At 37.9% G+C, this 15322-nt stretch overlaps 1 protein-coding gene across 5 annotated transcripts in view; it reads right to left on the reverse strand.

Annotated features, from left to right (window-relative positions):
* Nucleotides 1-127: 127 nt before the first annotated feature.
* The window catches only part of acsl6 (acyl-CoA synthetase long chain family member 6), a 93486-nt gene continuing 78291 nt past the window's right edge, over nucleotides 128-15322 (reverse strand). For all 5 annotated transcript variants that reach the window (XM_066646195.1, XM_066646194.1, XM_066646193.1 and 2 more), the window contains 13 exons: nucleotides 14390-14441; nucleotides 13267-13340; nucleotides 12981-13058; nucleotides 9858-9992; nucleotides 7889-8023; nucleotides 7225-7320; nucleotides 7022-7094; nucleotides 3976-4064; nucleotides 3002-3118; nucleotides 2692-2835; nucleotides 2472-2573; nucleotides 1914-1985; nucleotides 128-1546 (listed from right to left, as the gene is read on the reverse strand). In XM_066646195.1, coding sequence (XP_066502292.1) covers nucleotides 1406-1546; nucleotides 1914-1985; nucleotides 2472-2573; nucleotides 2692-2835; nucleotides 3002-3118; nucleotides 3976-4064; nucleotides 7022-7094; nucleotides 7225-7320; nucleotides 7889-8023; nucleotides 9858-9992; nucleotides 12981-13058; nucleotides 13267-13340; nucleotides 14390-14441 — 1308 coding nt within the window. In that variant the 3' untranslated portion in view covers nucleotides 128-1405. The remainder of the gene's footprint in view (nucleotides 1547-1913; nucleotides 1986-2471; nucleotides 2574-2691; nucleotides 2836-3001; nucleotides 3119-3975; nucleotides 4065-7021; nucleotides 7095-7224; nucleotides 7321-7888; nucleotides 8024-9857; nucleotides 9993-12980; nucleotides 13059-13266; nucleotides 13341-14389; nucleotides 14442-15322) is intronic.

A 15322-nucleotide genomic window follows, 5' to 3' on the forward strand; every position in this document is an offset into this window, starting at 1 on the left:
TCAACTCTGGCGAAATCCCATTCTTTTCGAATCCACAAAATCGTCATGCTTCACAATTCAGACCAGAGCAATTCGATGACCATTCAAAGGAATCAAATGAGTCAATTCCAGGATTCGATACGACACAATTATTTTCTTTATTTTCCATTCCAAAAGTAACAGGGAAGGAAATATGGTAACAAAAATTTACAAAAGAAAAAACATCAAACACCTCACAGACCGTGACTATGAGGAGGGGATTGAACTAGGACCCTGGAGCTGTGTTTATGAAGTTATTTAAACTTACAGACTTTTCATAATTTCAAGAGCTAACTAACCTGAAAACTGTTACAAATTTCACATTGTACTTTTTCCACTTCATTCAAAGGATTAAAATTTGACTGAAAATTAGAGAACCAGAGGGGTGGTCCCTGATGGTTGTAGAGTAGTGTGTTAAGCTATGTTTGCTTAATACAGTTTTCTCCATAAAAAAATAATTATTTGAATAAAAAAAGAGACTCAGTTAAAATCATAGCAGATTCTCATTTATTTTTTGTCCCCATCCATACCCCCTTATTAAATACAAAGATATGATACTGATTCATTCAACAGTTGATTATAGTTACAATGTTTTCTTTTTTTTTTCACTACACGCAAAAATCCATTCAAACCGTTGCTTAAATATGCTTACATCTAGTTTTCATCAATATGTACACTATTGTTTTTACTTTGGAATGGAAAAAACTGAAAAGCCAGAACATTTAACAAGTCCAAAATTTCTAAGTCCATGGCATGCCCACTTGTCTCAAGCGAGCAAAGTCAAAAGAATACTAGCTAACATTAAAGCGTTCTATCATGTGACGAGTGTGTAAGCTAAGTATATAACTGTGTATGTGTGCATTTTTGTGTGTGTGTGTGAGTGTTTCAAACGACCTGGAAAAAAAATCAGGGAATCTCAAGCAAGAATCAGCCCAATCAGTGCTGGGTACATAGCATGCATTGCCCTTTGTTTAAAATGATTCTTTTTTTTTTTTTTCTTTACAGCTGGACCCATAAACAAAAACAAATCAAGAAGAATGGACATGGACCAAGGAAATCTACATTGCTTTGTCAGATGATAAAGAACGAAAATGAAGGAAGTACCCACGCTAGCTGGAGCTGCTATTGTTTTTGGTTGGAACAAATTTGGTTGTAGCTACGCCACGTCTTCCAGAAGGCACACCAACTGTTGACAACCATGGAAAATGGATGGCTGCTCTTCTATTTAAAGCAACCTGGATCATGCTCCATTTCATTGTGCATGGCTCATTCTGCGTGCTTCTTTGTGTCAGCTAGGGGTTTGGATGAGGGAATTTAAGGACAAATGGTCAAAGATCAGCAATGTCGCTAAAAAAGTCCTCAGCCTTTGTTCAATGATGTAAAACCTTTACATGGAGATGTTGTTGTACAGCTGTTCAATTTCCAGCTTAAAATATTCCTTCAGCTCCGGCCTTTTGGCTTTTAACGTGGGGGTCAACAATCCATTTTCTATGGAGAACATCTCATTATGAAGGTAGACATCTTTTACCTGCAGATGAGAAGGGTTAATGAAGGATTAGTAAATGAATCACACCATATTTACTAGTTGTATCACTATTGATCACACTAATAATTAAGAAGTCTACTTTTTATTTTGAGTTTATAAAAAGGCCAATCAATAAAATAATTAGGTGTCATCACAGTGCAAGTAATATACAGCTTACAATACTCATTTTTTAACTGTGTTAGTAATTTGTTCACTACAATAGGTGGCAAAATTAAGAACTAAAAATCTTCTCCAGGTTTTCATTCCAACTCCCAAACTCTGAGGTATCAAGACAGTTGAAATAGAATTGTGGGAAGGACTTTTACTTCCTGGACCTGAATTTCCCCCCGTTTGTCAGCTACACACTTACTTGCTCAAATGAGTGGAGGCCACTTGCTTTGCCCAAACGCACCAAGTCATCCAAGATGGCTTTCTTCAGTTCCTTCAAAATTAAGATTTTGTATGTGATTTATAACTGAAAACAATTACCAAACATATAGTACATACGTGCACACTACAGGTTTTTAAAAATCTAGACTATGGTTGAAAAAAAATGTGATCGGCAGATTTCAGAGACTACAACAATGCTCACACCACAAACCTTCAGATTATGCTCATGGGAAACAAGAGTAGAATTTAACTTGACTGTTGTCAAAAATACAAGAAATCAGCCTTGTTTTTGTCTTACTGTTGTTCAGCTCATGCCAGATGTTATTTTACATGTGACTTCAACACAAGTCAGTGTGGCCACAACAAGACGGTGAGTAGATCACAGGCAAAATTTGGATTACACACACAAACACATACCCACACACAACAAAGGATAATATGGGCAATTGTTAAACCTCAAGTGCACCCGTAGTGTGGGTCAGGTGTAAGAGGGACTATTTGATTAATGATAAGGAGTACATCTTTACATGAAACTTACCATATTTTTACAGAGATCTTCGTAGCATCCATTTAAGCCTTTTTTCTGGGCCCATGATGGCATCACCTCAGGATCTGGAACCACAATCCCAACCAGACAAGACTGCAAAGGAAAACATGGAAAATATACTGAAAAACACACATTTATGGAATTTATGTGCAGCTTTTTTCAACCGATATGTAAGTATTAGGTAGTTCTCCTGGGCCAAGAGATCACCGACCTGCAGACTATCTCCATGAACGTAGAGCTGAGACACAGGTTCACTACGGATGTAAATGTTCTCAATCTTCTCGGGAGAAATGTACTCCCCCTGGGCCAGCTTAAAGATGTGCTTCTTCCTGTCTATGATTTTTAGCGTGCCATTCTGGGACAAATACAGAAAAATGAAAGTTAGCTTAAACCACAGCGTGGAGATAAATCTTGAAAGGAGTAGCTAAGTTAAAAATATCTAAAAATACTAATTGGTTCAAATAAATCTGCTCCATTACTCTCATTCCATCAGTTAAAGTCCTGTTCAGAAGCAAACATACCGTTAACCATTTGCCAATATCTCCAGTGTGAAGCCACCCCTCAGTGTCCAGAGTCTCTGAGGTCTTAACTGGGTCTTTCAAGTAGCCCTTGAAGACATTTGGGCCTTTTACACACACCTGCAATACAATATGCAATTAATTGTCAAATGGTGCAATTATTCAGACAGGTGTTTATGGCGTCATAATAGGTTCTAGAGTTCTGAGAACCAAAAAAACAGAATCCATAACCAATAAATGTCATTTTATAATTAAGAAAACTGTCATTAATATTGAGAGTTATAAAAATAGGTTTGTAAACGGAACATTTCTGTGTACAATCGTCTTTTTTGAGTTTAATATTCTTGAAGAATCCCTTTTCGCTTTCATTCTGCCTTTTCTCAGTTGCGATTCTCTCAGTCTCACTTTCGCCTCCAGAAGTTTCTCCCTTTTCACGGGGTCGGGATCTAGACAGTCATTGGCTGATGAAGTTTAACCCCGCCCACTCTTTAAAAATGTATTAAAAATTGATTAAAAGACCTATAGTTCCTTGTAGGCTTCAAAAACTTTATGCAGTACACCCACCACCTGGATTATAGTCAGAAATTGACCACTGGATCTGCTCCAACTCATGGAAATGTGCACGGAACAGCCAGGAAGGAAGGTGTGTCTGCATGCGTGAGCATACATGTGGTCATTTTGCTATTGATGACTGGGTGGGCCTTGGCTATGATGATGCTCCCTGCTCCCCATTCCAACACATAGTGCGGATATTGCTCAGATGTGCCTCATTCGTCTTCATGCACCCCCCATTTTGGAAATTGCTGTATGTGATGTGTCACTTATGACAACGTATTTTGCCTTTATAAAAATCAACAGAACCTTATTTAACCAGGGGTGCACAATGTGTAAAACATTTCTTTTTTATTTTTGGGCTCTGAGATGTTCAATGTAACACTGAAAGTTATAAAGTGTAAAAGTATAATAAGTATACTGACCTCCCCCTCTCCCTTTGAGGCAAAGTAGTTCTTCTCTGGCACATCCACAAGCTTAATGAGGTTGCAGGGCAGAGGTGCACCCACGTGACCTGTAAACACCAGGAGAAAAAAATGAGGAAATTTTAATCAGAAAAAAAGCAGATTGTATTGAAAACTTTTGCCGTTTCATGATGCTAAACTGTAAACATATTTAACATTTTGGATGAGCAAAGCATTCCCTTTATACGGTTAAATTGCTCCCATTAGGAACAATGCTTATTTACTGTAAGGGTAATGATAATTCAAATTATTTCATAAGTTCAACATTGACAGAAGAATGCGACATGCACATGTACACAGTTTATCCAGTTCAGGGTCGCAGTGGGTCCAGAGCCTACCCTGAATCACTGGGTACAAGGCAGGAACACACCCTGGAGGGGGCACCAGTCCTTCACAGAGTGACACACACTCACACATTCATGCCTACAGACACTTTTGAGTCAATGTGTGTGTTTTTGGACCATGGGGGGTAACAGGAGCACCCAGAGGAAACCCATGCAGTCACAGGGAGAACATACCAAACTCCTCACAGTCACCCACAGTTCCAGGATCCTGTGGAACTGTGTGACGTGTCGCCCTTTTCCACATATTTGAATATTTATTTATTTATTTTGAACTGATTCAAACTTCAGGACAAATATCTTTAATTAAAAAAAGATAAACATATTAAAGTTGTAATTTATTTAACACCACGACCCTGAAATGGATAAGCGGAAATGATGATGATGATGATGAATTTATTTAATTATACGTATACCTTCTTATATAATTATTAGATTTTAATTAATATATATCTTACTGATTCTAGATTAATGAAACACATTTGAATAAAACACAAATGACAGTAAATAAATAAACGAGTGTCTGCCTAATTCCATTAATGCAAGCAGCTGTAAATTGCCCAAAGTTTTGACCACAAGGGGGAGCAGTTGATTCATTTTCCTCAGCTTTTCAGACTTAAATTTCAGGTTAAAGTGTAATATGAGTAATAATAAATATATCATATTTGACCTAGGATAAAGATGACATATATCGGAGATTAAGTCCTAAATCAGTTCCTTCATTATTCCCAGTCTAAATATCTCAGTGAAAATAATTACCAGTATTTACAACACGTTTATTTATATATAGCTTCATATGCTAATGCTATAATCAACTCCAAAACAAACGGTCAAAACTGACCCGTTTGAGATTCGAACTGAATTCAGAGTCATTACAACACAATAGCAGACTAAATATACCGGTGGACTACCTATAGACTAATGTAGATTATAATACCCAGCTTAGATTTAAATGAACTGAACTATTAGAACCGTCTGCAAAGTTGTAAACAATGCTGTGTCTAATTATTGACCGTAGGAATGCAAGTGGCCAGTCTTGACTCCAATTCCTGTCCTTATCTTGTGGGCGATAAAGGAAGATTGCAGGACACGTTTAATCTGCTTTTCTAGGCTGTCTGCGGTTTCCAGCTTGGGCATGGAAATAAAAACCCTGACCTTATTTGGGCAACTGACACTGGCATAGAAAAAACTGACATGTCTCTATTTAAATAATAATAATAAACAATTTTCCTCACGTTTTAAAGAGGAACAGCTTGATGCACTATGCACATAAACATACTCTGCACTCCACAATAGAGTAAATGAAGCTTGACACACCGTATAATTAGTGAACTCTGCTGCTTAATGTGACACACTGTGGACACCTATTTTCAGTTGTACACACACATCTTGTGTAATCTCCTTAGAAATGTGTAAATTGTAATGGGTTGCTCTGGAGCAGCACATCAGCAGGTTCAGTGCCAGGCATTGGCCAGAAGGTTATAAATCCCCAAAGTAAATGTTTCTTCTGAAGTGATGGAGCACAGTGTAGTGTCTGTGGGTTAATTTTGAGTGTCTTTTGTGATCTAGAATTAACTATCCCACATCGTCCCACGCCAACCTCACCAATCCATGTTCCAACATTTAGAGGCTAGAGCACGCTGCTCTTTTTTAATGAGTCACTGCATGGCAGTTGATCAGAACAGACGTCAATATACATATAGATGTAAGGGACAGTTTTAAAAACAGATTGTTTACTTCTAAGGCATAAAGAGATGAAGAAAATAAACCAGGTCAGAGACTAATAATCACTACAGACCCATGTTAATTTTCTCAAAAACACCAGGACGAAAAAAAAAAAGCACCAGTAAGTTAGTCCAATTATTGAATCATCTGCTGTAAGTAAACTTGTGTTTTTCCATTTTGCTGGGAAAATTCTCATGTAAAAAGAGGAACTTCTCAATGAAAGGGCAGCTCGGTCAGATGCAGTTTACAGGAGTCTGCCCACTTCCTATTTTTAATACCTAAAGACTAATTATGAAATCAAAGAACTAGTCATTAATGTATGGATGCAAAAATGAAAACCTTGTCCAGGGATACTTTTAAATGTTTGAAAAAATAATGTATTTTATTTGATAATCAAACTGAACTACGGCTATTTCCCCATTTTTCTACAGTGAACCTGCTGAGAACATAATGCTGACAGGTTTACCAAGCCTGCCCAGCCCTCTGCATTAGTGGAACATATATAAACTTATGGTTTAGTGCTTAATGCCAGGTGTTGGCTAATGGAATTTGGGCTTTGAGGAAGTTAAGCTACATTCTCTTGAGCGATGGAGCTATATTCACTTCCTTATGAATGAGTTGCAGTGGCAGTTTCTGTCTAGAAATAAACACATGACATGCCTAATGCCTTACTTCACTTACATTTTCATGGGTTAATGTCAGAAAATCCTTACAGAAACGCCCCAACATCCAATAAAGTCTCCTTTGTGGTACAAACTCTCTGCAAATCCCCTTAATTTCACGTTGGTTGTGCACTTGTCGGCAAACTTTTGGCCACATAGTGTATGTTTAAGAGCAATGTCCAAGCTGAGTATTTCTGCAGGGTCAGCCTTTGTGACGTGTTGTTACCCAGCATGCCGGGGTTAATGTGCAACTACAGCTAATGATACTTCTAGGTTTACCTGAGGTCCAATCTCCAGGGGTGGTGTAAGTGCAGCCGGCTGTGCACTCTGTCTGCCCATAGGCTTCGTACACCTGCCCAAACACAGACGCACACGGCACAACACAACAGAGAATAATGACGAGATCAAATTGTAGAAGTAGGCCAAAGTATGTGTAAGATTTACAGACGGTTTTACTCTAGAGTGTTTTACTGTGTGTTTACCTGACATCCCAGCGCTGCTCTCAAGAAGCTAAGAACAGTTGGGGAAGTAGGGGCAGCCCCAGTAATAATCATGCGTAACCTGCCACCTAAACTCGCCTGTAAAACACGAACACTCAAAATGAACCATCAACCATCATTTCAGTACCCTTTAGTTTGATTCATTACATTGTTCAATTATGCAAAAATAACCCCTTCTATTGTCCAATTCGCCCTGACGTGACCCTTACTTTTTAAATTTCCACTTAAAATAGCATTAAGTCCATTACTCCCCTCCCTTTTCAGAGGCAAGAAAAAAGTAGTGTCCATTCTTTTTCCTGAGACATGCTTTGAGTTTGTCAGACAACTGATTTTTGCAGAGTGTTGTAAAGCTTTGCAGTACTGTTATTACAGGATGTGGTAATAAGCTAATGTGCCCTCCAATCACATATTGTGTTCTGCACTGGGTGCATTCAAGTGCCTTTCTGCATTTATGTGGGCATTTTGCTTAATCGAGGTATGCGCATTGTTCAAACGATGTGAATAATTCTGTTTTACAATCCTATATATAATTACCTGTACCATCACAACATGGTATGTTTAGTATGTATGGTATGTTATCTACTTGAAATCATATCTACAGCTAGAATTGTGTAATAACCTCATTTTTGCACACACAAAGACACACCTGAATCTTGCTGAAGAAAATCTTGTCCCAAATACTATCGCTTCGGATGACTCCGCGGCTGACCTCTGAGGCTTTTCTCTTTGCAGCGAAGTTTAGGATCCAGCGCTTGACTGGATTATTGGCCTGACTGAAAATCTAAAGGTCACAGGAAAAAAATACAGCATTAATATTCTGTGTGTGTATGAAAGAGAGAGAGAGAGAGAGAATGACAAAGGAAAAAAAGAAAGAGTACAACAAAGAAAAAAAGAAAAATTTCTTCTTATACCAAAAATAACCAATCAGCTAAATTTGGTGTTTTGATTTGACATGGAATGTAACACTTAAGGCATTAGCAAATCACACAATAGAGTCTACCAAATATCAATATGCTTACAAGCAAATGTATGTGATAATTCAATGCATTACATTTTAACCTCTTCCGGATGTTCTAGAAAGTCTCCCGCCTGTAACTGGCGCTTCCTGCTGCCCATGCTGTATATACTATATCCCAGAAATCAATTGTTTTGACAGCGAGTGTGGCATAGTTTGCAACAGTGATTTCTGTATTGCTCATTAAATGACTGTAAAAGACACGTTGAGGTGAGTTTAACAGAATTCACTCGTTTATTATCATTTCCAGTTAGTTAAACTTGCTGGCATGGTGTTAAGGAGCTACTCTGTCCAACCCAACTGAAATTATATATTAATTACACATTTACGTACCCAGTAAACATTTAGCCGTTGTTTCACCGTTGAAATAACGTAATGACTGCCGTCTAATCAACATTCTCTTAAGGTTGAAAATGAACGTTGAAAAGACGTCCAAACACAGACATTGAAAAGACGACTATTAGATGTATTTTGGACGTCCATTGACATTATTCATTGGTCACCACTTAACTAACTTATTAAGATGGAATTTGGACGTCCATTGATGTTTAAAATATGTCCTTGACGGACAGACTACTTTTAGACCTATTTTGAACGTCCAGGGATGTTCTTTGTTTACTGTGGTAACATTATTGGCTCCAAATTTGTTTCCAGATAAGACAAAAATCACTAAACAAACTACTCTTCCCATTATATAATCAGCTCTCTAGCAATGTCAAGGAAAGTTTGAGACGTTCGGCAAAAGGCTCAAATTTGCTAATCAAGCCACATCACAGTTCAAGGAACGTCTGCAAAAGAAATAGAAAAGCAACTAGCCTCGAGGCTGTCAACCAAACAGTCAAAAAAAAAAGATTATATGATGATATGTGTGTAGATAATGTGAATGTGTGAACAATGTAATTGTTGTATTTTTCCCAGTCAAAGTTCTTGAGTTGGGGAACGGTGGAACTGAGTTTGAGTCCCTGAACTGAGTTTCTGCAGGATGGAATATCTGAAATAAGCAAGACTGTTGATTCACACTGTTACCAATTTTTGTTCCACAGTTATTAGCCTCCACTCTACATCTAAAGCTGCTCAGACACGGTTCTACACTTTTATTGCACACCTACTCATTGACTACTGAATACAACGTAGTTAACACATTTAACATAAAGAAAAGACGGCCTGTGACGTATATTTTATTTTGTAATATGTTAAACTAAACATGTAAACCAAAAGGGCACTGGAAATGCTTGTTCCTTGTAGAAGGTGTCATTTAAAATATTTACAAAACACTTGATCAGGGGTGTCCACATTTCAGCATATGATTATTTGGCCAGAAAAAAATTAGATTTTGTTAAACTATCTATGATGAGCAGGCAATAACAGTAAGGGATAAAGACATATTTGTGTGCTTACGTGTAAAACATGAGCTGTGACCAGGTCACAGAGAGCACACTGAGTTTGCACCAACCTGCGGGTTTCATACGTATATTGAATCACTTCCTTTGCGCACAAGCATTGCACATGTTTAAACCCATATGCACATGCAATGAAGCGCTAATGTGACTGCTGCTGTTGTATGAGCCTGAGCCTTTTACCACACTTCAACGTCTCTCACCTTGTCATACATGCGGTTGAGCAGCCGAGGTACCACTGGAAAAATGGTGGGTCGCAGGACTTTCATATCATCTGCAAGGAGACGGATATCACCCTGGAAGAAACCAATCCTCCCCCCATGACAGTACACAACAGCCTGGAGACAAACACACATGCAAACACACCTTATCAGGCTATCAAAACCACCAAACTGGCAAGTGAGAGAACCTTTTGAGAGTAAGGTAGTGCAAGCAGAAAATATTGTACTTGCTTAAACCTTATAGCAAGGCTGCCCAAAACGAGGGTATGCAGTGATCCCTCACTTATCGCGGGTGTTATGTCCATTTTAATATTTATACATTTTTTTAGTAGTTGTACACTACTTTAAGATTTAAAACTACGCACACACAACAGTCCGATGCTAACGTGAAATAGAAGAGCAGAGAGAGGTAGCTGAGCGCGAACGACTGGGATACAGAGCAGCATCCTCTGGTTGGTCGCTTTCCATCAGTCAACCAATCATGTGTTGTTTACAATTTCACGTCGGCAAGTAGTGCTTCAAGCGACCGCTACGTAAGTCCTACTTTTCGTTTTTGGTGTGTATTCATCTGCTGAGTAAATACGCATATTAATTATATACATTAATTACATTTCATTAATATTTATTGGAAAACCCAGCGAGTCCGCGAAAAGCGAGCCGTGAAGTAGCAAGAGACCACTGTATATTTATTCCCTCCAGTTATTAGTCTTTGCCATTTTTACCCATTAGCTAAGACACACCCTAGCATACCAAATGCTGCTGCTTCTTTGCTAACATTTGCTAACACAATGAACAGCTCAACATGCTGGGAGCAGTATATTAATTCCCCTGAGCTGTTAACTTTTGATCAGATACATCTGTTGTTATACATATGAGCATGGGTCTGTGCCTGTGCAGCGCATGAATTCACTATGAATGCTCTGGAACATTACCGGCTCTATTCACCCACTGGCTCACGCAGACTTTGTACTAGGTGGCTGGCAGAATAAAGTCCAGATCATGTCCAGTACAAATGTTACAGACAATCGCTTTCACACATACAGTCTGGAAAACTTCTGGGTTACCATGCATGTGTGAAAGGGGTTTATGTGGCCAGTGAGGTCCAATTTTTTTTTACCCCAATACTATACCCAATACTATACCCAATACAAATTTTTAATCACAATGCTACTTGTTAGCTACATTAGCTTTGCAACGCCAGGGCTAAATAAAATTGAAATTCTGGGAACCAAATCTATCTGGACCAAGCAGCTACATTTTGGGCAAGGCACCTTTGAATCTTTTGTGAGCAAGCACCATAATATTCATAGATATCGTGGCAGTACTGAAAGCATTTTATAAATTGAAATTTTTTTAGATATGATATATATATATGTAGCACTCAAAAATAATTATATATATATATATTATATAATTGTATATTTAAACATTCTGTATTATCAAAGTCAACAAAACCTAGTCTGAAATGGCTAAAACCTGTTGATACAAATGAAATGTTAATGTAATCTGCTTATTACATGGTTAACTAAATTGTTTAACTTAAAAGTGTTTTCATTTAATCAACTATAACAAAAATAAAAATAAAAAACTTTCTTGAATGATTGAATTAATGCATGTTCCATGTCAAAAGCTGACCTTTTCCTCTTTGAAGAAAAGGTTGGTTTTGTCTGCTCATGCCATCTGTTTTTAATCTGTGTTGTAACTCTTGGCATGTGTGCGATAAAGTCAGCGGGCATTTGAGGACAAGGACCTTTTGGACAAGTGAGGAAGTGAAGAGTCAGTTTCCTCTGCTTGTGTTTGTGTGTGTGTGTGTGTGTGTGTGTGTGTGGGTGGGTGTGTGTGTGCGCGTGTGTGAATGTGTACCAGTTTTGGCTCATGTGGTTGGACTCGTAACGTGTTTACACACCCATATTACGAGGACCCCCAGCAGGTCCCAATAATGTAATGGTTAAATTATGCTTAGGGGTTATGGTTAGGACTAGGCAAGTAGAAATTAAGAGTAAGCTTAAGGTAAGTGTCCCCAATGTGAAGGTAATGTCCCTGCAACCCACTGAAACAAGTGTGTGTGTGTGTGTGTGTGTGTGTATCTGTGTCTGTGTGTGCAGTGCATGTGCAAAGTCTGTGGTTTATTACCACTGTTGGCTAGCATTAGCATTTTTTCCCATGGAAAGTAATGTGTGTTTGTGTGTGTGTGTCCAGGGGGGGAGGTGTATACACATGTACAGTACTGTGCAAAAGTCAGAGACCACCGTTTCACATTAATTTCCTTTTTTTTAGAGACTTTCCATCCATTTGTCCAAGTAATCAGGACAATTTGCTTCACACCTACAACGTTCAGTACAGGTTTGTTGGTTACAATTTGCGTAATATTTGATACTGATATTTCTCGTACCAAAAAGCTTCACTTCATAAATCAATGTTCAGTTTTCTTTTTTGTTTATCACCTTTTCTAAGTAAGAATTTTATGAAAGAAGTCCTTTCAGACCCAATTTTATGGAATAGTTTTCTTGGAGTGTAATGATAAACAAAGCACCTGTTTATCTTATTTTTTTCAGGACTTTCCTGTCTCTCAGGAATGAAAATGTGTGCTGTTTATCTAATGGTGACAGGTGTTCTACCGAGTGTTGCATGGCTTATTAGGATCCCCACTTTTTAAACTCCAATTTTGAAAAACCCCTGTTTCTCTGTATATTTCCTATATCTTCTTTAGCTACTTTAAAAGCATATGAGGAATTCAGGACTGAGGTGGCCAAAGTGTATTTGCTTAGTTGTGTGAACCATTTCTTTGGCTGCAAGGACACATTATATGTTTTAACCCTCAAGAGCCAGTAGTATGCAAAAGGACAGAGTGAACAAATAAACCAGTTTGATTTAATATAATGTTAAGTAACAGAGGCTTTATTGTAATATTTCTGCTGTTAATGTAAGAGTGGTCTCTGATTTTGCACGGTCTTTCATGACTAAATATGTCAATTAGAGATTGGTGTGCTGTTGTGTGAAGAGCAGTTTGTTATTTGTCTTACCTCAGCACTGACACAACATGCGCACTCCCTCTCTTTCTCACACACACACACACAGACACAAACACATTTTCACACATCATACCTCAATAAGCCTCTCAAACATGTGGGCAAGGGGCAGGAAGGAAATGAGCACGTCGTCTTTATTCGGACTGATGACTTTCTGCAAGACGCACACACACACACACACAAACACACACACAGAGAGAGACACAGTCTGTGGTTAAAGTGGGTCAAAACGATGTAAACATTATGTTCCATTATTTTTGACAATGCCTGACAAGATTTGTATTAGATATCTTAAGTCAACTAAATAACTTTTGGAATTTCCACAGTGCATGAAACATCATTAAAATCATGTGCCCACTTACATCAGTTACTTTCAGAAAGCCAGAGAAATCAGCCACAACATTCCCATGTGTAAGCATCACACCCTTTGGATTTCCTAAAAGGATGAAACACACACACTAGTTTCCATAGCTTGTAACCATAACCTCAGTAACAAAGCAGACTTTTTTCACTTTAGAAAAATGGTTGGCATTTGGTACAAATTTTGTTTCAAAGTCTATTAAATACTCCTGCTGTTGCAGCCACTTTTTTCAATACCATGCTAAGATCTTTTGGCCTACCAAGTACAGAAAAACACAGGATTCATGTGTCAGTCAGAGATGTAAAAAACCACCAACTGTACTGAGAATGGATTAAAACTCTGTGTCATGTAACTCCAAGGAGGCCAAGCATGCACTATGATAGAAATTTTCCCCTCTGGCTGATCTTCAGATCCTCTGGCTCAGAGATAACATGATTTAGTGCTGTATTGTGGTAAATCTGCAAGAGATTGTGCCTACATAAACATACAGAAAACAAATGTTGTAAGAACAAGGCCTCTTGGAAACCAGGAGGCAGTAGCCATGATAAACAGCAGAGGGCAGTGTTATTACTAACCCAATAGACTATATATCTCTCACTTCAGGTTAAGCAAAGTGTTGGGCAATTCCTTGAAAATGATGAAAGGCACAAGGATGATGTATGAAACTGTAATATGATCTACATGACTGTTAATACTGTGTGTGGAAGTGTGTCTATTTGTAGGAATAGAAACCAGTGCCAATAACTCACTTCCCAAAAACACTGAGATCCCATATAAAAATAACACAGAATTATATAAATACACACCACATCTGTATATAAACAGTACTCTAAAATTTTACGTTTGCTGTACACACAGTTCTACATGATGATGAAAGGAAACCACAACAACAACAACAAAAAACCCCTTTTTTATATTTGGACACTTCTCTCCATGTTATTACCTTGTATGCTTTTCTAAGCACCTATAATCACCTTAAATGTGTAAAATATACAATAATACACATTCCAAAACTATCAAACAAATGTAAACAACGTAACACCCAGAAGCCCGCTGGAAAAATTATGGCTTGAGTTCACAGTCCCAGTAAGCTTGGAGGGAGCAGCATCTGAATATTGGTTTACCTGTAGTTCCACTGGTGAAGCAGACAATTGAAAGGTCTTCTGGTCGAGGTGGCTGTAAGAAATAATGAAAAATCCTATGAACAGGCAACAGTGGTAAGTCCCATAATATATAGTATGTCTGTGCAATAGGACACGAAGCAATTCATTGTGATTAGTCACATATGTTTTACCAGATATTCATACATTTTTATTCTGTTATTCCAATAATTACCTAAAGTAATTGTGTTTTTCAAAAATATATTGTTATACACAACTAAAAATAAGACTAAATGTAAAAGAGCTAAGAGGTTTAAACAGCTGTTAAGTTAACTTTAGCTAATTAGCTAGCGATAGCTAGGTGCAGCTGGACTCTGATGTGACAGATTAATTAAAATTAACACGTAAAAAAAAAGGTAAATAAGAAAGTAGGAATACAAATTCTATATAGATCACAGTGATATCAGACTCCAAAAAAAGTACAAAGGCTGGTGTTCACATTAGCAGACTAGTTAGCATAGCTACCGTGTTTCCCCGAAAGTAAGACAGTGTCATACATTCTTTTTACCCCCAAAAGTCCCACTATGTCTTACTTTCAGGGTATGTCTTATATTGGTAAAAAATGTCAATTTTTGTTTTAACCATAAAATTAACATTTATTAACAACCTGAACAGTATGGTATTCACCATAAAACAGTTTTATAAAAGCAAGTGCCAAGAATGTCTTGTTACAACCGTATCATGATGGTATTTCCATGTATAACATGTAAAACAATGAAAAACGGTAAGAACGAACAGTTTGAATATGTTATACTGGAAGATAAAACAGATTTATTCCATGATCAGAGCGGCCACCAGCGGCTGCACAATGAGGGCACTGAGGCTGCGTGTTGGACCACGGACAACATTACTGCTGCTCCCGCGGCCTCCACATCCCTCCGCTCATTCCGCTCCAGA

Source organism: Hoplias malabaricus, chromosome 15, assembly GCF_029633855.1.
Source record: "Hoplias malabaricus isolate fHopMal1 chromosome 15, fHopMal1.hap1, whole genome shotgun sequence".
In the NCBI taxonomy this organism is placed as follows: Eukaryota; Metazoa; Chordata; class Actinopteri; order Characiformes; family Erythrinidae; genus Hoplias; species Hoplias malabaricus.